Source organism: Jaculus jaculus, chromosome 16, assembly GCF_020740685.1.
Source record: "Jaculus jaculus isolate mJacJac1 chromosome 16, mJacJac1.mat.Y.cur, whole genome shotgun sequence".
NCBI classification, from domain to species: domain Eukaryota; kingdom Metazoa; phylum Chordata; class Mammalia; order Rodentia; family Dipodidae; genus Jaculus; species Jaculus jaculus.
In genome coordinates, this window is record NC_059117.1 from 45,832,841 (window position 1) to 45,857,399 (window position 24,559).

The following is a 24,559-nucleotide window of genomic DNA, read 5'->3' on the forward strand; positions in this document are numbered from 1 at the left end:
AACTTAAGATTTTTCTGCCTTACTTAGCCTTCCATGTGTTTGCACTATGGGCATGATTCATGCTCTGGATACTTGAACTTGCATGAGGATGATGCCTTTCATGTCAGTTTTACAATCTAGGCTTACTGTTGAAGTGTTAAAGATACTAGTATTGGGCTGGAGAGATGGCTTAGCGGTTAAGCGCTTGCCTATGAAGCCTAAGGATCCCGGTTCAAGGCTGGATTCCCCAGGACCCACGTTAGCCAGATGCACAAGGGGGCGCACATGTCTGGAGTTCGTTTGCAGTGGCTGGAAGCCCTGGCGCGCCCATTCTTATTCTCTCTCTCTCTCTCTCCCTCCCTCCCTCTTTCTCTCTCTGTCACTTTCAAATAAATAAATAAAAATAAAAACAAAATTTTTAAAAAAAGATACTAGTATCCTTAAATGTGTTTAACCTTTTCCTGAGAGCTGGTTTAATAAGTACACAAAAGATACAAAAGTTTCTTGGGGAGCTAAGGCAAGAGAATCCTGAGTTTGAGACCAGCCTGCAATATATAGCAAGATCCTGCCTCAGGGAAAAAAAAAAAAAAAGTTACTTCATTTTCTATTACTGAATAAATATAATTTTTTAAGTATTTGACTGTTTAAAGGTTAGAGAGAGTATTTTTTAAGTTCTGTTGAACTTTTTAATTAATTAATTAATTTTTTAATTCTTTGGTTCTCAAGGCTTGCTCTAGCCCAGGCTCTCTTGGAATTCATTCTGCAATCTCAGGCCAGCCTTGAACTCACAGTGATCCTTCTACCTTAACCTCCTGAGTGCTGGGATTAAAGACATGCACCACCACACCTAATACTTTCTAACTTAATTTACTTTGTTTGTTTATTTATTTTGGGGTTTTCAAGGTAGGATCTTGCTATAGCCCAGGCTGACCTGAAATTCACTATGTAGTCCGAGGGTGGCCTTGAACTCATGTCAATATTCCTGCCTCTGCCTCCCAAGTGTTGGGATTAAAGGTATGCACTGCCACATTTGGCTGTTTTTATTTTTATGAGAGAGTGATTGAAAATTGGCCTGCCAGGACCTCTAACCACTGCAGTCGAACTCCAGATATCTGTACTACCTTGTGTGCATGTGTGACTTTGTGCTTACCTGAGTGCTGGGAAAGTAGAACTTGGATCCTTAGACTTCACAGGAAAGTGCCTTAACCATTAAGCCATCTCTTCAGCCCACTTTTAAATATTTTTTAAAAGATCAACCACTTAGATTTTTTAAATTATATATCTGGTTTTTTTTAATGCACAATCACCTCCACCAAGAGATCTCAGAATTCCCTTAAGCTTCAGTTTGTCTGTTAGTTTTAGTAAAGCCTTAAGTTTATACATGAGTTAAAAGTTTATATAGTTGAAAATCATCTACCATGTCTATTGAATTCATTCAATTATTGCTTCTAAGTTTTATTGAATTTATTTGCTTGTAAATTTCCACTCTTTAGGCTGGAGAGATGACTCAGTAGTTAGAGACACTTGCTTGGAAAGCCTGATGAGCCAGATTCAAATCCCCAGTACCCACTTAAAGCCAAATGCATAAAGTGGCACATGCTTCTGGAATTCATTTGTAGCAAGAGGCTCTGGTGACCTTATTCTTTCTCTCTCACTCTCTCTTTCTCTCTCTCTCTCCTTGCAAATAAATAAAGAATTAATTTAAAAACCTAAAAATTGTCATTTAAGGAACTTGCAGATAACTTAATTTTGTTTATGTGGAACTACAATTCTTTATGTTTTCATTTATGAATGATTCTGCATACTATTAATTCTAAGTAGCTTTTCAGTGTACAGTTAGTTACTCGGAGGTTCATCAACTGTATGGTAGGTAGACATCTATGTTGTTTCTAGTTTCTGGCTACTAGAAATAATACTGCTATGAAATTCTTATTCAGGAAACAAATGCCAAAGTACTTTTAGGATTCAATACATCCTTGGACAGAATACTTCATCATAGGAAATTAGTATCTTCAACTTTACTAGATAATTCCAAACAATTTTCTACAATGATAGTAACAATTCCTTTTCCCACAAGCAGCATAGCTCCATTATTCCACATTCATAAATTTTTAGTCAACCTGATGATATATTATAGTTCTTATATTTTTTCAGTAATCCCTAGTTAGGTTGAACGTCTTTTCAGATGCTTGATGGCATTTGTTTTACTTTTCATAGCATTGATTCAGACTTCTGGATTCTCTGTGTGGTCCCTAATTGATAGAACTTCTTTGTGCATTCTAGACATCTTTTCTAATTGTCAGTTCTCTTTATCCTAGTGTTGGTTTTGTGTTTGCTTTCATCAGTATATATAATCACACAAAATAATGGTCCTGGATTTGTTTGGGTTTTTTTGTTGTTGTTGTTTTTAATTTTTCAAGGTAGGGTTCACTCTAACCCAGGCTGAGTTGGAATTCACTCTATATATTCCCAGGCTGGCCTCAAACTCACAATGATCCTCCTACCTCTGCCTTCTGAGTGCTGGGATTAAAGGTATGTGTCACCACACCTAAATTTTTTTTTAAGCAAGTGCCTTTAATTGCCAAGCCATCTCATCAGCCCTGTATTTCTTTTTTTATTTTATTTCATTTCATTTTATTTTATATGTTATGGCTTCAGATATAGAAGCTGAGGTGTGGAAGCTGCATTGTGGGAAAGGGTCTGTGTTCTTGATGCTACACAGTCCAGTACCTTCCAAAGATTTCAGGAAAGTTGAACATCTAAATAGTAATGACACAGTTTCAAAGCTATTTGGGAACTGGGAAAATGGCTTGGTGGTTAAGGCACTTGCCTATAAAACCTAACAACCCAGATTCTATCCCCCATTATCCATGTAAAGCCAGATGTACAAAGTGGTGAAAGCATCTGGAGTTTATTTGCAGTATTAGAAGTCCTGGTGATCCCATTCTCCCTCTCCTTCTTTCTCTCACTCTGTCCTTGGAAGTAAGTATTTTGAAAGCTATTTCACCTGGGCATGGTGGCACACATCATTAATCCCAGCATTTGGGAGGCAGAAGTAGGAGAAACATTTTGAGTTCAAGGCCATCCTAATACTACATAGTGAATTCCAGGTTAGCCTGGAAGGTAGTAAGACACTACCTTGAAAAACAACAACAAAAAAGCGATTTTGGGGGCCTAGGGAGATATTCCAATGGATAAAAGCCCTTGTTTGCAAAGCTTGCCAGCCCGAGTTCGATTCCCCAGTATGCACATAAAGCCAATGCACAAAGTGGTACATGCTTCTGGAGTTAATAACAGTAACAATAGGCCCTGGTACACTTATATTCTCTTTCTCTCTCATTTCTCCCTCCCCCACCTCACAGATGTGTGTGTTGTTGTTGTTGTTGTTTTGGTTTTTTGAGGCAGGGTTTCACTCTAGCTCAGGCTGTCCTGGAATTCACTATGTAGTCTCAGGGTGGCCTTAAACTTGTGGCAATCCTCCTACCTCTGCCTCCCAAACTCTGGGATTAAAGGCATGTGCCACCGTACCCGGCTCTCACAAATATTTTTTAAAAGCTGTTTTAAACTACTATTTTGAACAAGTTTATAAATAGTGTAATACTATTAAGTAGGATAGGAGTAAAATGGGAAAAAGAAGTGTTTTAGTGGGAGAGGAGGGAGATGAAAGGGTAATTGAGGGAAAATGGGATCAGAATGCATTGCATACATATAAAAAAGTGTCAATTTTTGACATTTTATTTTATATACATTATTTCATATACACTTATATATTTTATAGACAATAAACCATGATAATTCTCTCCCCTCCCCCACCTTCCCCTTCACATATCCACCATCCATGATATCACTTCCTCCTCTCATTTAGTCTCTCTTTTATTTTGATGACATCTTTTTCTCCTTTTTTGTGTAGGTAGTACAAGGCACTGTGAGGTCATAGATATCCAGGTCATTTTGTGTCTGGAAGATTGCATTGTAAGCAATCCTACCATTCTTTTGGCTCTTACATTCTTTCTGCCACGTGTTACACAGTGGTCCTTGAGCCTTGGAAGGTGTGATAGAGATGTCTCAGTGCTGAACACTCCTCTACCACTTCTTCTCAGCACTGTGGTGCCCTTTGAGTCATCCTAGTGGTCGTTGTCATCTGAAACGAAAAGCTTCTCTAACCAAAAGTGAGAGTAGCATTAATATATAGGCATGAACATTAAGAAAAGTGCTTACAAGGCAGTTTGGTGAGCATAACATGCATTTAGCCAGATGACAGCACAGTATTAAAAATGATTTTTGTTTTGTTTTGTTTTTTGTTTTTTATTTATTTATTTGAGAGTGACAGAGAGAGAGAGAGAGAGAGAGAGAAGGGGTGTGCCACTGACTCCAGCCACTGCAAAGGAACTCTGGATGCTCGTGCCACCTTGTGCATCTGGCTACATGGGTCCTGGGGAGTCGAGCCTCGTACCAGGCTCCTTAGGCTCCACAGGCAAGTGCGTAACTGTAAGCCATCTCTCCAGCCCCCTTGTTTTGTTTTTTGAGGTAGGGTCTCACTCTAGCTCAAGCTGACTTGGAATTCACTATGTTATCTCAGAGTGGCCTCGAGCTCATGGTGATCCTTTGCCTCCTGAGTGCTGGGATTAAAGGCATGTGCCACCACTCCTGACTAAAATTATTTTAAATTAAAAAAAAAAACTGTGTAGGGCAGGGGAGATTGGCAGAGGATGGATGAGTGGATGGATATACGATAGTCAGATAGATAGATAGATAGATAGATAGATAGATAGATAGATAGATAGATAGATAGATAGATGGATAACAGACAGACAGATAGATAGACTGATTGACTGACTGACTGACTGACTGACTGACTGACTCTGTAGTTAAAGGCATTTGCTTGCCAGCCTAGGTTCAATTTTCCAGCCATCTACATAAATCTGAACAGGTATTCATTTGCAGTGGTAAGAAACCTTGCCATTATACACACACACATTCAGGCATACATGCACTCAAATAAATAATGTAATAATATGTGTACATAGTTCAATATTAAAAATTCCAGGGCCAGAGAGATGTCTTAGCAGTTAAAGAGCTTGCATGCAAAGGCAAAGGACCCATATTCAATTCCCCAGGACCCATGTAAGCCAGATGCACAAGGTGGCACATGTGTCTGGAGTTAGTTTGCAGTGGCTGAAGGCCATGGCACACCCATTCTCACTCTCTCTCTCTCTGCCCCCCGCCCTCCTCTGTCTCAAACAAATTTTAAAAAAGAGAAAGACACAAGTCAGATTCTCCTGTTGGTAAGTGATATTTAAAAAAAACAAATGTTAAAAGAAAAATGAGTAGATTTTCCCGTCCTGTTTTGACACAATAGTAGTAGATTGTACATATATTTCTGTTCCTTACTCTCTTTCATGTAATATTCCTGGGAGATGAACTTCATCACTTTTGTATATCCCATGATAAGACTAAACATTTATGTAGTCCAATATTCATGAATGGTTAGTATTCCTAACCTAAAAATAAATAACTTTTCAAAAATATATCACACATGCTGAGAGTGATTACACAAGCGTTTAATCCCAACACTTGGGAGACAAAGTTTAGGAGGATTGCTGTGAGTTTGAGGCCAGCCTGAGACTACATAGTGAATCCTATGTCAGCCTGGGCTAGAGCAAGAGACCCTACCTTGAAAAATAAGGAACCTAAGGTCATGTAAATTGCAAGCATTCATTCTACCCCTCAGCAACACTCACCACTCCCCGCCCCTCTTGCCAAGCTCATTAAAACTTGTTTTTTGAGAAAGGTTCTCACTCTAGGCCATGCTGACCTGGAATGTGTGTGTGTGTATGTGTGTGCGCGTATTTTTTTCACATGAAAAGACATGTCAGTAGGATAAATTTAGCTAGATATTTGGGCAAAAGAGTATTGTTTTTGGCTTGTTTTGTTTTGGGGTTTGTATTTGAGACAGGGTCTTTGCTCAGTAGTCTAGGCTACATATTATCTGACAGGAGGGTATGAAATTTTGCTAAAAGAATCAGAATAGGAGGCTGGGCATGGCACGCCTTTAATACCAGCACTCAGAAGGCAGAGGTAGGAGGATCACTGAGAGTTCAAGGCCACCCTGAGACTATACAGTGAATACCAGGTCAGCCTGAGCTAGAGTGAGACCCTACCTTGAAAAACCAAAAAACAAAAAATAGGTTTTTAACACGTGTCATGATTTGTGTATGACTTGAAGGTGCAAACAAATTCAGAGAGTAAGCAAGTGTGCTTTGGCTTCATTCACAAATCATTACCAGTGTTCAAGTCTTTAACGCTTCGGGAAGCATGCTGAAGTTGCTCTTGGGGTGGAGTGAATTGATTGGTTGGTTTATGCATAGTCAAATGGCTGCCAAGGTTTAGCAATTCAGTTATCATGTTCAAAGCAGTGCTATTTCATATTAATTCAAATGGAAATTAAGCACAAATACTACCAATGCCATTTACATAGAAAAATCTTAATCATTTTTTGCACGGTTTATAACAACAGGACAGTAAAACAACATGGTGCTTTACTATTCTCATAATCACAATTTGGTGGTTATGTGCAGCTGCATGTTTTAAAATCTTTAAGTGCTTTCTACTAAACGGCATACAAGTTTTTGGTTGTTTCTTTTCTTTATAAGCTAGGTCTGAGTCTAGATCGGGCTGACCCAGAACACTCACTCTGTAGCTCAGGCTGGCCTGGAAAACGTGACAATCTTCCTACCTCCGCTTCCTGAGTACTGGGATTAAAGTCATGAGCCACCAGACCCAGTTCAAATAGCAGAATTTTCATGAATGTAATAATTTAATTCCTAAATAAAAAAGTCAAACTTAGGCTGAAGGGATGATTCAGTGGTGAACATCACTTCTGTACCAAGTATGAGGGCCTGCGGAGGCCTGAAAGAACACTGTTGAGCCCATGGACCCACATAAATAGCTTAGCATGACCACACACAACTGTGGCCCCAGTGCTATAGGAGAGCAGAGAGAGATTCCAGCTCAAATAAGAACAGGCAGAAGAGCAATGGAGCTATGTATCCAATGTTCTGCTCTGGCTACCACAGGCAAGTATATGGAATGCTGCAGGGCACATGCATGTGCATACACCACACACACACGCCACCAAAATAGCACATTACACATACACAACCACAAAACAAAAGAAGTAAACTCATTGGTTTCTATATATAGAAGCCCTTAGTAAACCTCTTTGCTGAAATTTGACCACTTTGGACAAAATGAGCTAATCAGAAACTGGACTTACTGCAAACATCGGAGATGCTCCCTGTGTAGTATTTCAGTGAGCCAAAGAATAGCTGCCGGGTAAAGAAGAATGGACATTTCTTTTACGGTTGCTCTCTTGCTGTTAGCTTGAAAAGAAAAACAGTTATTGTCTACTTTTCTGATACTTTCTGTCACTCTTGTAACCCATAGGGATATCTGTGTTTGCCTTACATGGCATTGCAGCAGCATCATCTACTCTCTGATGTCACCGTTCGGGGATTTGTTGCTGGAGCTACTAACATCCTTTTTCGACAACAGAAACACCTCAGTGATGCCATTGTGGAAGTATGTGTATGCCTGAGTGTGTTACTTGGCCTTGCAGTTCCCTTTATCTCTTTACTAAATGTATATAGTAGTATAATAACAATACTAATAAGGAAAATAATGCTTAGTATATGCCAGACATTCTAAATACTATACCTATTGACTAATCTAATTCTCATAAGAGCCTTACAAGATAGGGCTAGGTACTGTCTACGTTTTACATATGCTAAAGCTAAGGAATAAGAGGTTAAATGATTTGCCTGATACTAAACATGAGCCAGGATTCCAACCTCAACAACCCAGACCTATCATGAGCTCAGTAATTTACTAAAATGTGTTCATTTTTCAACTAATTTAAACCTACAGGGGCTGGTGAGATGGCTCAGCAGTTAAAAGCACTTGCTTGCAAAGCTTGCCAGTCCAGGTTCAATTCCTCAGCCACCCACATAGAGTAGGACACAAAGAGTGGCATATGTTACAGCTAGAAGGAACCTGGCCTGCATGCGTGTGTCACACACATGCACACACACAGAAACAAACCTTTGTAGCCTGTTAATGTGCTCATGATTTTAAAAAGGAAGTTCAGAGTAGATATTTGACATCTTATCAACATATAAAAAAATTAGAATGCTGGTGCACGCCTTTAATCCCAGCACTCACGAGGTAGAGGTTGGAGGATTGCTGTGAGTTGGAGGCCACCCTGAGACTACATAGTGAATTCCAGGTCAGCCTGAGCTAGAGTGAGACCCTATCATGGGGAAAAAAAAAAAAAAAACATTTGTGTAACTTTACAATTAAGGACTCTTTTGAAAAAGAAATTTAGCATGGTAGTTTTTGTAGTTACTGACATGAAGTATATATTTCATGAGGAAAAAAATGTAATGACAAATCCAAGATTTAGAATTTTTATTATGATTCTGAATTTGAATAAGGAAAAATTTATATTTTTCTTATATAAAAACAAAAGAGTTTAGATGGAAAACACAGAATGGCTCTAACATTATTGATGACATTAGAATTTGGTAGCTAAAGTAGTTTATTGTATTGTCATATGAACCTGTAGGAGCTAGTGTGCAATTCAGTTGTAGAGTACTTAATAGTAAGCACAAGACCTTGGGTTCAGTCACTAGCACTGAAAAAAAAAAAAAACTAAGTTCAATATGTTTGTTTGTGTATCAAATATTACCGTATTAAAAATATTCTAGCCAGGCATGGTGGCACATGCCTTTTATCTCAGTGCTTGAGAGGTAGGCTAGGAGAATCATGAGTTCGAGACCAGCCTTTGACTACAGAGTGAGTTCTAGGTCATCCTGGGCAAGACACCCTTCCTCAAAAAAACCCATATAAGCTGGGTGTGGTGGTGCACGCCTTTAATCCCAGAACTCGGGAAGCAGAGGTAGGAGGATCGCTGTGAGTTTGAGGCCACCCTGAGACTCCTTACTGAATTCTAGGTCAGCCTGAGCTAGAGTGAGACCCTACCTCAAAAAAAAAAAAAAAAAACATAAATATTGGTACATATATATTCTATATGTACATTCTCAAAAAGAAAAAGTTGATCCAGGTCAGCCTGGACCAGAGTGAGACCCTACCTCGAAAAACCAAAAAAAAAAAAAGTTGAAGGAATTATAATTTAACTTGTTCATTTTTGGTGGTACATTAAAGGTGATTTTGTTTAACCTAGAATTTGCTATATAGTCTCAGGGTGCCCATGAACTTTCAGTGATCCTCCTACCTCTGCTGCCTCTCAAGTGCTGAGATTAAAGGTGTGCACCACCACACCTAGCTTTAAAGTTTTGGGGTTTTTTTTGTTGTTATTGGACATGTATCTATATTTACTTAAATATTTATAATCAACATGTCAGCATGAATTTTACAATTCAAAATAATGTATTCAACATATATTTTCTAAAACCAGAAATTTTTTTTTTTAGGGAAGATCATTTTTAAATAGAAAAGATGGAAACTTCAGTATAAAAACTGTCTTTCACTGGGCGTGGTGGTGCATGTCTTTAATCCCAGCACTCGGGAGGCAATGGTAGGAGTATCACCATGAGTTCAAAAGACACCCTGAGACTACAGAGTGAATTGCAGACCAGCCTGGGCTAGAGCAAGACCCTACCTCAGAAAACCAAAACAAAAACACAACAAAAAACTATCTTTCTTTGATTTAGCTTTTGAGAATGCTGTTATTCATATTTTTTTTTATTTTCAGCTCCAACTTCCCAGTAGTTACTCATTTAAGCGTGGCATGGATGTCTGCGCAAATGCTACAACTCTGACTTATACCTGGGTACTCTCTAGGTAGAAGAAGCACTGATCCAGATCCATGATCCAGAACTCAGGAAGCTGCTTAACCCAACCACTGCAGATTTAAGATTTGCAGATTACCTAGTGAGGCATGTGACTGAGAATCGGGACGATGTCTTTCTCGATGGCACAGGCTGGGAGGGAGGTGATGAATGGATTCGAGCCCAGTTTGCAGTCTACATCCATGCCCTGCTAGCTGCTACACTGCAGTTAGGTAAGAAATCACCCAGCTACCTTTTTCTTGTAATTTTTCATGTTCTAATTTTTTTTATTTTTAAAATATTTTATTTATTTACTTACTTTGAGAGAAAGAAAGACAGAGTGGTTGGGCATGCTAGGGCCTCCAAGCACTGCAAATGAACTCCAAATGCATGTGCCACCTTACACATCTGGCTTACATGGATCCTAGGGAATTGAACCCGGGTCTTCGGCTTCTAGGCAAGTGCCTTAACTGTTAAGCCATCTCTCCAGCCCATGATATTTATGTGGATGTTTTGAATTTCACAAATGATATATGTTTGTTACAGAAAATTACCTGTTATTCACACATATATAACCACTCGACATTTTGGATACTTTATATTCTTCCAAGCCTTTTTGTTTACATATATTTTGGTCTTTGGTTTTATGATGTTTTGGGTAGTACAAAAATGGATCCCTTTAGATATGTTTCCTAAATGATTCTTTTTTTTTTCTTTTGTTATTTTTTTCAAGTAGAGTCTCGCTCTAGCCTAGGCTTTGAGTTGGAATTTACTGTGTAGTCTCAATGTGACCTCAAACTCACAGCAATCCTCCTACCTGTGCCTCCCGAGTGCTGGGATTAAAGGTGTGTGCCACCATGCCTATTTTTTCTTACTTTCTAATAGAACCATAAACATACATCAAGACAATACTGATTTATGTCACTTAATTGGTTGCTAAGTATTTAATTGTATGAGAGAATATGTCAGTACTTGGCAATTATTTATAAATACTGCTCACATATTTAAGGTATTTAGAGAAAAAAATAATTATAAAAACAGGATAGGTTGGCAAAGATAGCTCCATGGGTCAAGCACTTGTTGTACAAGTGTGACATCCTAAGTTCAGATCCCCAGAACCCATGTAAAAGCTAGAGGTGGTAGTTCACATCTATCATGCCAGCACTTCTTTGGAGAGATGTGAAGTGGAGATGGAGAATTCCTGCAAGCTTACAGGCAATGGCAAGCAATGAGAGACCCAGCATCACACAGAGTTAAAACCAAGCACTGACACCCAAGGCTGTCCTCTGCCTCCATATGCATGTCACAGCACACACATATCTTTGCTCACACACATGAACATACATGCACACTTACAAACCCAGGAGTCATTTAAAATCACATCATAGATAATTAAACCTTTGAATATTATCCCATTCTAAGAATTTTTTTCTATTAAATGGTTAAAAGGAAGCAGCTAAACATAACTTCTGTGCTAAAACTATTTCATTCCCCTTAGAAAATAATTTCTAGAGCTGAAGAGATAGCTTGGCAGTTTAGCCACTTGCCTGTGAAGCCTAAGGACCCAGGTTTGATTCCCAGTACCCATGTAAGCCAAATGCACAAGGTGGCACATGCATCTGGAGTTCCTTTACAGTGGCTAGAGGTCCTGGCATGCCCATTTGCACGTACTTGCTCTCTTGCACTGTCTCATAAATAAATAAATAAATAATTTTTTAAAAAGAAAGAAAAGAGGGCTAGAGAGATGGCTTAGCAGTTAAGTGCTTGTCTATGAAATTCAAGGACCCCAGTTCGAGGCTCGATTCTCCAGGACCCACGTTAGCCAGATGCACAAGGGGGTGCATACATCTGGAGTTCGTTTGCAGTGGCTGGAAGCCCTGGCGTGCCCCATTCTCTCTCTCTCTGCCTCTTTCTCTCTCTGTCACTCTCAAATAAATAAATAAAAATGAACAACAACAAAAAAAAGGAAGAAAAGAAAGAATTTCTGAAAAATAAAAGTAGAGTTCTGGGGAGATATCTCAGTGGTTAAAGGCATTTCCTTGCAAAGCATGCTGACCTGGGTTCTGTTCCCCAGGACTGACGTAAATCCAGACGCACAAAGTGGCATGTGCATCAGGAGTTCCTTTGCAGTGGCAAGTGGCTTTAGTATGTCCATTTTCTCTCTTTCTCTGTCTTCGTGTCTCTCTGTATCTATCTAAATAAATAAATAAATTTTAAAAGTAGTGCTTCTCAGTAAACTTTTCCACCTTGGAAATTTGGCATGGATTCAGTATAATTGTTGGTCAGCTTGTGGGATTTTTTTCTTCTTCTTGAGGTATAATTGCCATTACTTTTTAAGAAATAGTGGTGTGCCAGGCATGGTGGTGCACACCTTTAATTCCAGCACTCAGGAGGCCAAGGTAGGAGAATCACTGAGCTCAAGGTTAGCCTGAGACTACATAGTGAATTCTAGGTCAGCCTGGGCTACAGCAAGACCCTACCTCAAAAAAAGAAATAGTGGGTTGGAGAGATGGCTTAGTGGTTAAGGCACTTGCCTGTGAAGCCTGAGTACCCAAGTTCAATCTCTCTCCAGATCCTATGTAAGTCAGACAAAGGTGAGGCAAGCGCAAGGTCACACATGCCCAGTAGGTGGCATAAGCATCTGGAGTTCGATTGCAGTGGCTGAGGTCTCTAAAAAAAAAAAAAAAAAACTAGTGGTAGGCTGGAGAGATGGCTTAGTGGTTAAGCGCTTGCCTGTGAAGCCTAAGGACCCCCGTTCAAGGCTCAATTCCCCAGGTCCCAGGTTAGCTAGATACACAAGGGGATGCATGTGTCTGGAGTTCGTTTGCAGTGTCTGGAGGCCCTGGCACACCCATTCTGTCTCTCTGCCTCTTTCTCTCTCTGTCACTCTTAAATAAATAAATAAAAATAAAACAAAAAAAATTTTAAATAGTAGTGAAACACATGCAATATAAAATGTACTGTCAGTACTCTATAAATGTACAGGTCCACTGTGGCATTAAATTAACTGTTGTGTCAATAGAGTTTTTTAAATTACTACTGCCATGCCCAATTCCCTGATTAGTTCTTGCCATAGTATATGCGGCATTTTAAATTAAAGTCTCAGGCATGTTCTTTATTTGTTAAGGAAAACAAGATTTCATTTGTTAGTGGAATGTGAGAGAGAGAGAGAAAGAGATACATGCATTTATATATATGTTTGCACATGTATGCACATATTTAGAGGTCAGAGACTGACACTGTGTCTTCCTTAGTTGCTTTCCACATTGTTTTTTGAGACAAGGCCTCTCACTGGACCCAAGAGTTCACCGGTTTGGCTACACAACATGTGTATGAAGCCCTGATCTGCCTGTTTTTACCTCCTAGGTGCTTAGATTATAGGCATACTCCACCAGCATTTTACATAGGTGCTGGGGATCTAAACTCAGGTCCTCATGCTTGTATGACAAGCACCTTTCCCACTGAACTATCTCCCTAGTCCTTTGTTAGTGGGGTATTTTTTAATGTCCGCAACCTGTATAAATATAGCAGCTAAAACATCAAAGTAACTCTCATAGCCCAAATTCACTGGTTAATCTAGAAAGGAAGCTCCAGCTGGACAGTGGTGGCACACACCTTTAATCCTAGCACCCAGGAGGCAGAGGTAGGAGGATTTTGTGAGTTTGAGGCCACCCTGAGACTACATAGTGAATTCCAAGTCAGCTTGAGCTAAAATTAAACCCTACCTTGGGGGGAAAAAAAGAAAGGAAGGAAAGGAGAGGAGGGGAGGGGAGGGGAGGGAGAGGGAAAGGAAGAAGGAAAGACAGAGAAAGAATGGGCATGCCAGGGCCTCCAGCACTGTAAATGAACTCCAGATTCATTTGCCACCTTGTGCATCTGGCTTGCATAGGTACTGGGGAGTCAAACCTGGGTCCATAGGCTTTGCAGGTAAGTGTCTTAACCACTAAGCCATCTCTCCAACCCAATAATAAGTTTCTTAAAACATTTAATATGTACAAAGTCCTGTTCCTAACCCTTGGTATATATAGTAATTCATTTTATTCTTGTAACAATACTAGACATACCTATTTTACAAAAGATAACTTGTTCATCCATCTGGCTAAAAGGCTGAACTACAATTTAAACCCAAGCAGTCTGGCTCAAACCCATGCTCTAAACAAGTGAGGGGAGAAAATATGGCCCACTAAGCTGCTTGAGGAACACAGTTGTAGAAGCATATCATTATGCTACATGTGAAACTCTCTCCTACTCTCCTTTCCCAGTAACAAAATGAACTTGAATTTTACTTTCACATCAAGCAGCATGGCTGGGTCAGGGGGCATATGCCTGGAATCCCATTTACTTAGAGGCTAAGGTAGGAGGATCACAGGAGTTTGCGGCCTGAAAACAGCGAACACAGAAGCAAACAAATGTGATGCATTTGGAGCAGCAATCATTTGAATCAGTCTTCCAGACCTGTTTGCTTCTTAAGTAAAAGTGCTCTGACTGCATCAAAGTTTTATCATAAAACTAAAATAAAGAAGGTCTCCAGTATGGTTTTAAGTTTTTTTTTGTTTTTTTTTTTTGGTTTTTCAAGGTAGGGTCTCACTCTGGTCCAGGCTGACCTGGAATTAACTCTGTAGTCTCAGGGTGGCCTTGAACTCATGGCGATCCTTCTACCTCTGCCTCCCGAGTGCTGGGATTAAAGGCGTGCGCCACCACGCCCGGCTGTTTTAAGTATTTTTTAAGATATTTATTTATTTGACAGAGAAAGAGGGAGAAAGAATGGCTGCGCCAGGGCCTCCAGCCACTGCAGACGAACTTCAGACGCATGCACCCCCTTGTACATCTGGCTAACGTGGGTCCTGGGGAATTGAACCTGGGTCATTTGGCTTTGCAGGCAAACACCTTAACCACTAAGCCATCCCTCCAGCCTGGTTTTAAGTATTTTTGACAATGAAATGCTTAGAAACTCAATAATGAGGTATCAAACACTTTGACACAGTGCAACAAGAGAAAACATGGCTAAAAGACCACCATATTCATTCTTCATCTTTTTTGGTTTTTAGAAAAAAATGACATTTGTGAACAGATATTCTAACTGACTTTTCCATATGCTTAAATCAGTATATCTCTTCATTATCAAATCCAATTGCTTTTTTTAGAAATATTTTATTTATTTATTTTGATCTTTTCACAATTTTTATTAACATTTTCCATGATTATAAAAAAATCCCATGGTAATACCCTCTTCCCTCCCCCCCCCCCACACTTTCCCCTTTGAAAGTCCATTCTCCATCATATTATCTGCCCATCTCAATCATTCTACTTACATAAATACAATACCAATCTATTAAGTATACCCCTCCCAAATCCAATTGTTTTTTGGGGGGAAGGGGAGTTCAAAGTAGGGTTTCACTGCAGCTCATGCTGACCTGGAATTCGCTACGTAGTGGCCTCAAACTCATGGCATCTTCCTACCTCTGCCTCCCAAGTGGAAGTGCTGGGATTAAAGGCATGCACCACCACACCCGGCTCAAGTCCAGTTTTTGTTTAGTAAGTAATGTTATCCTTAGAACAATAAGGAGAATATTGAAACTTTTTGAAGTTGTAAGGAACCTTAGAAAATATCTGGCTCAATCCTCTTATTTTCCAGTTAGAAAAATGAAGTTCTGAGTGACTAAGTGTTTACCAAAGGCCACATAGCTTCTTAACAGGATTTCTAGAACTAGACCCAAGTTTCCTGACATCTGGTAGGCTGTCTCCCAAAAAAGAAAGTGGAAGGGTGGAAGAAATAAAGCTTTTCTTTTACCTTTTATGGTTATTAATCTTCATCTCTGAATGGCTGTAATTCAGCTCAATTTCTTTCATATATTTACTTGACAGAGAATGAAAAGATATTATCAGACTATGGGACAACTTTTGTTACAGCCTGGAAGAACACTCACAACTATAGGATATGGAACAGCAACAGACACCCCGCACTCACAGAGATAAATCCAAAGTAAGCACATCAGATTGATAAAATATGACATGGTTGCTTATACTAAGTATGCCCAACATAATTTTTTTTAACTTTGATACTGGGTATATTAAGAACACTCCATGAAGATATCAAAGACTACTTACTGTATGTGGGCTATGTAAAAATTCCTTTCAAACTATATTCAAATCCTCACATAAAATTGTTATTGTTGTTGGTGTTTTTTTTTTTTTCTTTTGTTCGCAGCATTAGAGACCAAACCCAGGGCCTTGTGCATGGTAGGTAAGTGCTCTGCCATTGTGCTACAACCCCAGATTACAAGGTGTGATTGAAAGGAAGCACTAACATTTTTTTAGCTATCAGTATGGTTCAAAGAGGAAGCACCTGAGACATGAAAATTCTCATGCATGATGATTCTTCTCTCCCTTTCCCTGAACTTAAACTTTAACAATTAACAGAATGATCAAACGATAGAAGCTGGGCTGGAGTTATATAGCTAAGAGTGGAGTCCTTGGCTAGCATATCTGAGGCCCTGAGTTTGTTCCTACCTCTACTATAGGAAGAGAACTGGAGGAGGAAAGAAGGAGAAAGAAAAGGGAGGGGGAAGAAGAGGAATAAAAAGAAAGTTTTCATTTATTTTTTTCTCTTTTTTTTTTTTTTTTTTTACTGACGGCTTCTTGTTTATTTGTTTATGTTGTTTTTTTGAGGTAGGGTCTCACTCTAGCCCAGGCTGACCTGGAACTAACTTGGTAGTCTCAGGGTGGGTCCTTATTACCTTCTCTTGTCCCCCTCCCCCCGAGCCCTTCTTCCCAAGTAGTCCCTCTCTACTTCTGTATTGGTGTGTGGGTGTGTGCACACATATGCCCTCCACTGAGTTCAGTTAGGGTTGCCTTGCGAACTTGTGCAGGGGGATTATTCAACAGAACTCATGCAATCTGCCAGTGGCTACAGTGCTATAGAAAATGTCCCCCACTCCCCAGGAGTCATTATTTTAAGGTTTTCCTCTTGGTAAGAAATGAATCAAGCTGGGCCTGGTGGCGCATGCCTGTAATTCCAGCACTTGGGAAGCAGAGATAGGAGGATCACCACAAGTTCAAGACCACCCTCGAATTCCAGGTCTGTCTGGACTAGAGTGAGACCCTCCCTCTAAAAACCAAAAAGAAAAAAAAATAAAAAAAAAATAAAAACCAAAAAGAAAAAAGGAAGGAAAAAGAAAGAAAGAAAGAGAGAGAGAGAGAGAGAGAAAGGAAGGAAGGAAGGAACAAAATCAAGTCAATTTTGTTTTGACCCCCATGTTATTTTGGGGCTGGGGCTGGGGGGTTGCTGTTCTTAGTGGGCTGTGACCCAAGTGACTGACACAGAGCCTTAAGCCATAGCAACTTGGAAGCATCTCTGTGGGTGATGTGGCTCAGACCCATTTTGGAGTGCTCATCTGTTAAGTTTTATATTGTCTCTTGAGAAAAATTACTTATGTTTAACACTAATTTTGGTGGATGATTTAGTTGTCATTTTTGGCTATAGCAAAAGTCTGTGTTACATTTGGGATTTAAACAAGCATTTTAGTAATAGTAAATGAAAGAACTAAGTTCAGAGAAGTCTGTCTCACTAACTACAAGATTTATGTTCTGAAGCACTGTGGGTTAAATGTGAGCTGGTGTGCTGGGGACACTCAGGGAGGGTATGCTCTTAAGACTGTCTCTTTGTTTTAGCTGTCCAGCATGCAGGGTCATCCCAGTCACTGCATCCAGTGCCTTTAAACTTGAACCAGCTTTAAAGATTTTAATGCAGGTTCATAAGAAGTTTAGATGGAATGGGTTTTAAAGGATTGTAAAACAGTGCTTACATAAAAAATATGTAAAGAAATGAAGAAATGGAGGTTATAGGGGGTTCAAAACAAGGCTGAATAACATCTAGGCTGGATGACACAGGCCTGTAATCCCAGCACTCAAGAGACTAAGGCAAGAGAATTGCAAGTTGATAGCCAGGCATGGTGGTGCACGCCTTTAATCCCAGCACTCGGGAAGCAGAGGTAGGAGGATCTCCATGAGTTCAAGGCCACCCTGAGACTATAGAGTTAATTCCAGGTCAGCCTGGACCAAAGTGAGACCCTACCTCAAAAAACCAAAAAAAAAAAAAAAAGAGAGAGAGAGAGAGAGAATTGCAAGTAGGCCAGCCTGAACTATATGGCAATACCTTATTTGTAATAAAGAAAAAAGAGGAGGGGGAATGATAGTCTTCCATAGTTATCAGAGGTATAATTTTAAAATATTACAAGGTTAGAGGAAGGGCTTAGTAGTTAAGGCACCTGCCTGCAAAGCACAGAACCCAGGCTGATTCCCCCAGGACTCATGTAAACCAGATGCACAGGTGGCACATGCATCTGGAGTTCGTTTGCAGGAGCTGGAGGCCCTAGTATGTCCTTTATCTCTGTCTGTCTATCTGCCTGTCTGTCTGTCTCTCTCTCTCTCTCTCTCTCTCTCTCTCTCTCTCTCTCTCTCTCTCTCTCTCTGTGTGTGTGTGTATGTGTGTGTGTGTCTGTCTGTCTGTCTGTCTGTCTGCCTGCCTGCCTGTCTTTCTGTCTCAAGTAAATACATTTTTAAAAGTTTTTAAAACTATTTTACAAATATTACAAACTAAAAATTTTTGAGATTGCTAGGTATGGTGATGCATGTCTTTAATCCCAGTACTGGGGAGGCTGAGGTAAGAGGATCCCTGTTAGTTCAAGGCCAGCCTGAGACTACAGAGTGAGTTCTAAGTCAGCCTGGGCTAGAGTGAAACTCTATCTTGAAAAAAGAAATTAAAATAAAAGTGAAATCTATGAAGCTCTTCAACTCCTAAATGCACCTCTCATGTACCAAGCAGCAGGTACATTTCATCTCATATAGTGTTTACAGAAACAGAATTATATTTGTTTGGCTTTGCTTGGCTTTTGTGAATTTCAGTGCTAAGGATTGAACCCAGGGTCTTAATCATGCAAGGTAAGTGCTGTACCACTAATACAACTCCAGCATGATTATATGATTTGTTAGAGTTTTCATTCCTGTGATCAGAATCCATTAAAAGGGAAGGTTGTACCATAAGTTTACTTTAGCCCAAAGCAATTTGTTGTCATTTGAAAAACATGTAGTATCTTCTAAGCATTTGTGAATTTCACTAGTAATTTCTTTGTAGAATTTGACAGAAAGATGCCAAGTTTGAGATAAAAATGTTTTAATTTGTTAACCTTCTATTTTATAATGTTAACTGTTACTAAATTGTGTATTTGTTTGTTCATTTTAATATTATTTTTTTCTTTCATGTAATAGAAATAAGGAAGTAATAATAATATATTTTCTTACAAAATTATAGTGCCTTTTAAAATCCAGTCTTAAGGATCACCTTGAGTTCAAAGCCAGCCTGGAGCTAAGGAGTTCTGGGTCAGCCTTGACTAAAACAAAACCCTACCACGAAAACAAAAAGGACTATGGGCATTTAAATAGCTCTGTTTGTTTGTGAATAGGGTGGAGATGGGATGGCAAAAGAAATCTGTCTTAATGCCGTCATCATGTTTTCTGTGGTCCAGAGGAGATGGGGATGGGATGACAGAGGAAATCTGTCTTAATGCCATCATCATGTTGTCTGTGGTCCAGAGGAGATGGGGATGGGATGACAGAGGAAATCTGTCTTAATGCCGTCATCATGTTGTCTGTGGTCCAGAGAAGAGATGCTTCTACACTTTTTTTTTTTTTTTTGGCCCGAACCTGCTTAGCTTCTGATTTTTTTGGTGGGGGAAAGGGGGCTGAGGTAGGGTCTCACTCTAGCCTAGGCTGTCCTGTAACTCTGTAGTCCCATCCTGGCCTCTGAACTCACATCAGATCCTCTTACCTCTGCCTCCTGAGTGCTGAGATTAAAGGTGTGCTCCACCATGCCTGGCATCAGATTTGGTTTTTGAGATCATGTGAGATCTGGCTGACTTGTTCAGAGTGGTAGGGTGGTTGGTTGACTTGCCTATTTTTCTGAGTTCTAACTCAAAAATTACTGGGGTGAGGGGAGGTATGCATAGTGGTGCATACCTTTAATCCCTTCACTTGGGAGGCAGAGGTAGGAGGGTTGCCATGAGTTCAAAAGCTACCCTGAGAATACATAGTGTAGTCCAGGTCAACCTGGGCTAGAGCAAGACCCTACCTCAAAAAAGCAAAAAAAAAAAAAAAAAAAAAAAAAAATCAAGGAAGTTCATGTATGCCATCAAGAAACATGGGAAGGGCTGGAGAAATGGCTTAATAGTAAAGGCATTTGCCTGCAAAGCCAAAGGATCCTGATTCGACCCTCCAGGACCCACAGAAGCACATACACACATACACACATACACACAGTCTTAGGTTGGATGTGGTGGTGCATGCTTGTATTGCCAGCACTTGGGAGGCTGAAGTAGGAGGATTGCTCTGAGTTCAGCCTGGAACTACTAAGTTGCAGATTAGCATGAGCTAGAGTTGGACTCTGCTTCAAAATAAAATAAAATATATTCTTATTTATTTGCATATGGACTTGTGGACAGGGTGGGTACCAGGGTCTCTTGTCACTGCAAAGAACCTATAGGTACTTGCTCTACTTCTTGTGTCTGGCTTCTATGTGGGTGCTAAGCAATTAAACCTGGGCCTTCAGGCTTTGCAAGCAAGTGCCTCTTAACTGCTAAACCATCTCCATGGACCTACAGTGCAAGATAGAGAGATAGGTGATAGATAGGTAGATAGAATAGATAAACAATAGATTTTCTCTTTATTTTTTAAATTTTTTTATTTTATTTATTTGAGAGCAACAGACCGAGAAAAAAAGAGGCAGATAGAGAGAAGGAGAATGGGCGCACCAGGGCCTCCAGCCATTGCAAACGAACTCCAGACACATGCACCCCCTTGTGCATCTATCTAAAGTGGGTCCTGGGGAATCGAGCTTTGAACGGGGGTCCTTGGGCTTCACAGGCAAGCGCTTAACCGCTAAGCCATCTCTCTAGCCCTTATTTTATTTTTTTGAAGTAGGGTCTCACTGTAGCTTAAGCTGACCTGGAATTCATGATGTAGGTTCAGGCTGGCCTTGAACTCCACAGTGATTATCCTACCTCAACTTCCCAAGTGCTGGGATTAAAGGTGTGCAGTACCACACCCAGCTATAGTGCTATTTTTAAGACCTGCAATTATTTTTTTTTAATTTATTTGCAAGCAGAAACAGCTAGAAAGAAGAGAGAGAAAGAAACTGGGTGTGCTAGGGTTTCCAGCCACTGCAAACAAATTCCAGATGTATGCACCACCTTATATATCTGAAAGACCCGTATTTTGATGTACTTTTTTAACAAACTGGATTTTGCTGATCCATTCACAATTCTTTTTAAAAATATTTTTATTTAATTACATGTATGTGTGTATGTGCACATGTGCAAAAGTCTCTTGTCATTGCAAAGGAATGTGAGATGCTTGTGCCACTTTTTGCATCTGCCTTTATGTGGCTGCTGGGGAATCAAACCTGGGCCAGCAGGCTTTGCAAGAATGTCTTTAACCACTGTGCCCCATGGCCAGTAGCACACATTTATAAACTGACTAGGATAGGGTACAATCCATGTCTGTGTAAGGCCTCAATTGCTTACTCACCTGACCTTAAATTAGGCTGATGCTTGTACCCTACCCCAGGCCAAATAAGTCATAATATCAGGATAGCCCTACAAGCCTCTATCCCCACCACACATACATGTGCACATTCTTGCACACGCATCCATTTTACAGGGGGGAAAAGAATCTCAAAGCAGTTGAATAATCTTAGATCTCATATTTATAGAGAACTGTGATCCAAGCCTAGTTTCCCAACATCAAGTTTCAGAGTGCCACCTCATAGTTGTGTCACCAAGAGGTTTATGAACATGTCTTATGATAACTATTTGCACCTTTATTGGTGAAATACTCATAGTCTAAAACACTTTCTTTTTCAGTCATCCATTTCAAGGCCAGTACTCAGTGTCAGACATGAAGTTAAGATTTTCACAGTGAGTACTTAAAGAAAACAAGGGGGAAATTATCTGAATTTATGCCATGTGTTTCTACTAATTGAGTATTTTGTTTCTCTACTTGATAGACGTGTGCTGCAAATAGTAACCAAATATATGTATAACATGCTGTAGTTCAACAGTGTGCATGTTTCAAAATGAACATCCTTCTGTCCTATGGAGAATAGTGTGAACTAACAACAGGATCTGCCGTTCCTCTTCAGTACACCATGTGTGTGAGGGAAATTTAACCATGCATCTTCATTTCCTCACCTCTTTTTAGCATATCTGTATGTTTTCTTAGTACATTTTTAAGTTTATTTATTCATAGCAAATAATTTAGCTTTTAAATTTTCTCAATACTAATTTAGGATGGCTATAGAGTAGCTAGAATGTTAGCATGCACATACTCATGCATGTGTGAGGTTTTTAAAAATTATATTTAATATTTCTGTTATCGCTTCTCAGCCTTTTGGCTAAGATTATGTGTATTTCTTTCCTTTACTTAGTTCTGTTCAGAACAGTGAACGTGGCAAAAAACTTGGAAACGTCATGGTCACAACCAGCCGGAATGTTGTACAAACAGGAAAAGCTGTTGGTAAGGCACATCTTTAGCCAAGAGCAAATTGGAGTCATATATACACATTTTCTGTTCTCAGTGTATAAAGTTGTAGAAACCTGTATCTGACATACTAATGCAAAAGTGTTTTTAATTTTTTTGTCTTAAAATAAGGAAATTTTATTTTATAACTGGACTGATAAAGTATTAGGTTTAAGGTTCCAAATAGAGGACTCTGACACAGTTTCTTGGGCCCAAAGTTTTATTTTATGCCAGCAGGAAAGAGAGGCAGAGTTCATTGGGAGATGGAAGGAGAAGAGGAGAGAGAGAGTTTTTTGCTTTTGTTTGTTTGTTTGTTTGTTTTGAGGGAAAGAGAGGTTTTTTTAAGTCTCTTGGGTGTGGGGGTAAAGGAAAATGAAGGACCTTGTATTGTATTACATGAAGTGTTGGGGAGGGGATTGACTAGAGCCTGCTGGAGCCAGGCTTCCTGGACCCCTGTTGAACTCTTTAGGAGTGTTGGAGAAGAGAGTTAACAGGCATTAGCTGAGAGGAAGGTTTTTCCTCTCAGGTTAGGTAGTGTGGAAAGGCTTACCCATTTACCAAATATAGTAGGTAGGAATCCTAAGATCTTATATCTAGTATGGACATACAGGAAGGAGGGGAAGAAAACTTTCTTTAAAATCTTAATTTCTATAACAGGTGGTTGTTACAGAGCCTCTGGACTAATTAGGATAGGAGGAGGAAAGAGTGGAAGATTGGAGGAAAGCTTTTTGAAACTCTTACAAAGATGGCATTACTGTAGATCTTACAGAACCTAAAAGGATAAAGGAATATTATGCATAATTTTATGCAAGCAAATTTGACAACATAAATGAAATTTATCAGTTCTTTGACTCAAATTGCCAAAACTAATACAATATTTATTTTATTTTTTTAAATTTTTTGTTTACTTTTATTTATTTATTTGAGAACAACAGAGAAAGAGGCCGATAGAGAAAGAGAGAGAATGGGCACCCCAGTGCCTCCAGCCACTGCAAATGCACTCCAGACACATGCGCCCCCTTTCATCGGCCTAGCATGGGTCCTGGGGAATCAAGCCTCAAACCGGGGTCCTTAGGCTTCACAGGCAAGCGCTTAACCACTAAGCCATCCCTCCAGCCCAATATTTTTATTTATTTATTTATTTACTTGAGAGAAAGAGGCAGATAGAGAGAATGGAGCTGGGCGTGATGGCACACATGTCTTTAATCCTAGCTCATGGAAGGCAGAGGTAGGAGGATCTCTGTGAGTTCAAGGCCATCCTGAGACTGCATAGTAATTCCAGGTCAGCCTGGGTGAGAATGAGACCCTGCCTTGGAAAATCAAAAAGAGAGAGAGAATAGGCACAGCAGAGCCGCTGCAAATGAACTCCAGATACATGTGCTACCTTGTGCATCTGGCATACGTGGGTACTAGGGAATCAAACCTGTGTCCTTAGGCTTCACAAACAAGCACTGTAACCACTAAGCCATCTCTCCAGCCCCAAGAACAATTTTTTAAATAAAATCAGGATAGTTTGAGTTGGGTGTGTTGGCACACACCTTTAGTACCAACACTTGGGAGGCAGAGGTAGGAGGATTACTGTGAGTTCAAGGCCATCCGGAGACAACTACATAGTGAATTCCAGGTCAGCCTGGGCTAGCACAAAACCCAACCTCAAAAAAAAAAAAAAAAAAAACCTAACTAAATTATAAAAACACGATAGTTTATATCTATTAAAGGAATTAAAACCCCATGTCACCAGGCATGGTGGCAGCACTTGGGAGGCAGAGGTAGGAGGATTGCTATGGGTTCAAGGCCAGCCTTGGACTACCAAGTGAGTTCCAGGTTGTCCTGGGCTAGAGTAAGACTCTACCTTTCAAAAAAAAAAAAAAGGGCTGGAGAGATGGCCTAGCAATTAAGTGCTTACCTGTGAAGCCTAAGGACCCCGGTTCGAGGCTCAATTCCCCAGGACCTACGTTAGCCAGATGCACAAAGGGGCGCATGCATCTGGAGTTCATTTGCAGTGGCCGGAGGCCCTGGCGCATCCATTCTCTCTCTCTCTCTGCCTCTTTCTCTCTGTTGCTCTCAAATTAGTGAATAAAAATAAACAAAAAAATTTTAAAAACACTCTGTCAGTGTTTTAAACTTAATCCACATCCATATGTCTCCACTTTGAATTTTTG

The 24,559-nt window shown here is 39.9% G+C and overlaps 1 protein-coding gene across 4 annotated transcripts in view; it reads left to right on the plus strand.

The window, feature by feature from the left end:
• Positions 1 to 24,559, plus strand: part of Avl9 (AVL9 cell migration associated) — a 119,939-nt gene that overhangs the window by 85,762 nt on the left and 9,618 nt on the right. For 3 of the 4 annotated variants that reach the window (XM_004652754.2, XM_045135832.1, XM_045135833.1), the window contains 5 exons: positions 7,426 to 7,560; positions 9,841 to 10,060; positions 15,693 to 15,810; positions 21,743 to 21,796; positions 22,306 to 22,394. In XM_004652754.2, the coding sequence (XP_004652811.1) occupies positions 7,426 to 7,560; positions 9,841 to 10,060; positions 15,693 to 15,810; positions 21,743 to 21,796; positions 22,306 to 22,394 (616 nt within the window). The remainder of the gene's footprint in view (positions 1 to 7,425; positions 7,561 to 9,840; positions 10,061 to 15,692; positions 15,811 to 21,742; positions 21,797 to 22,305; positions 22,395 to 24,559) is intronic. The other variant, XM_045135831.1, reaches the window with a different exon arrangement.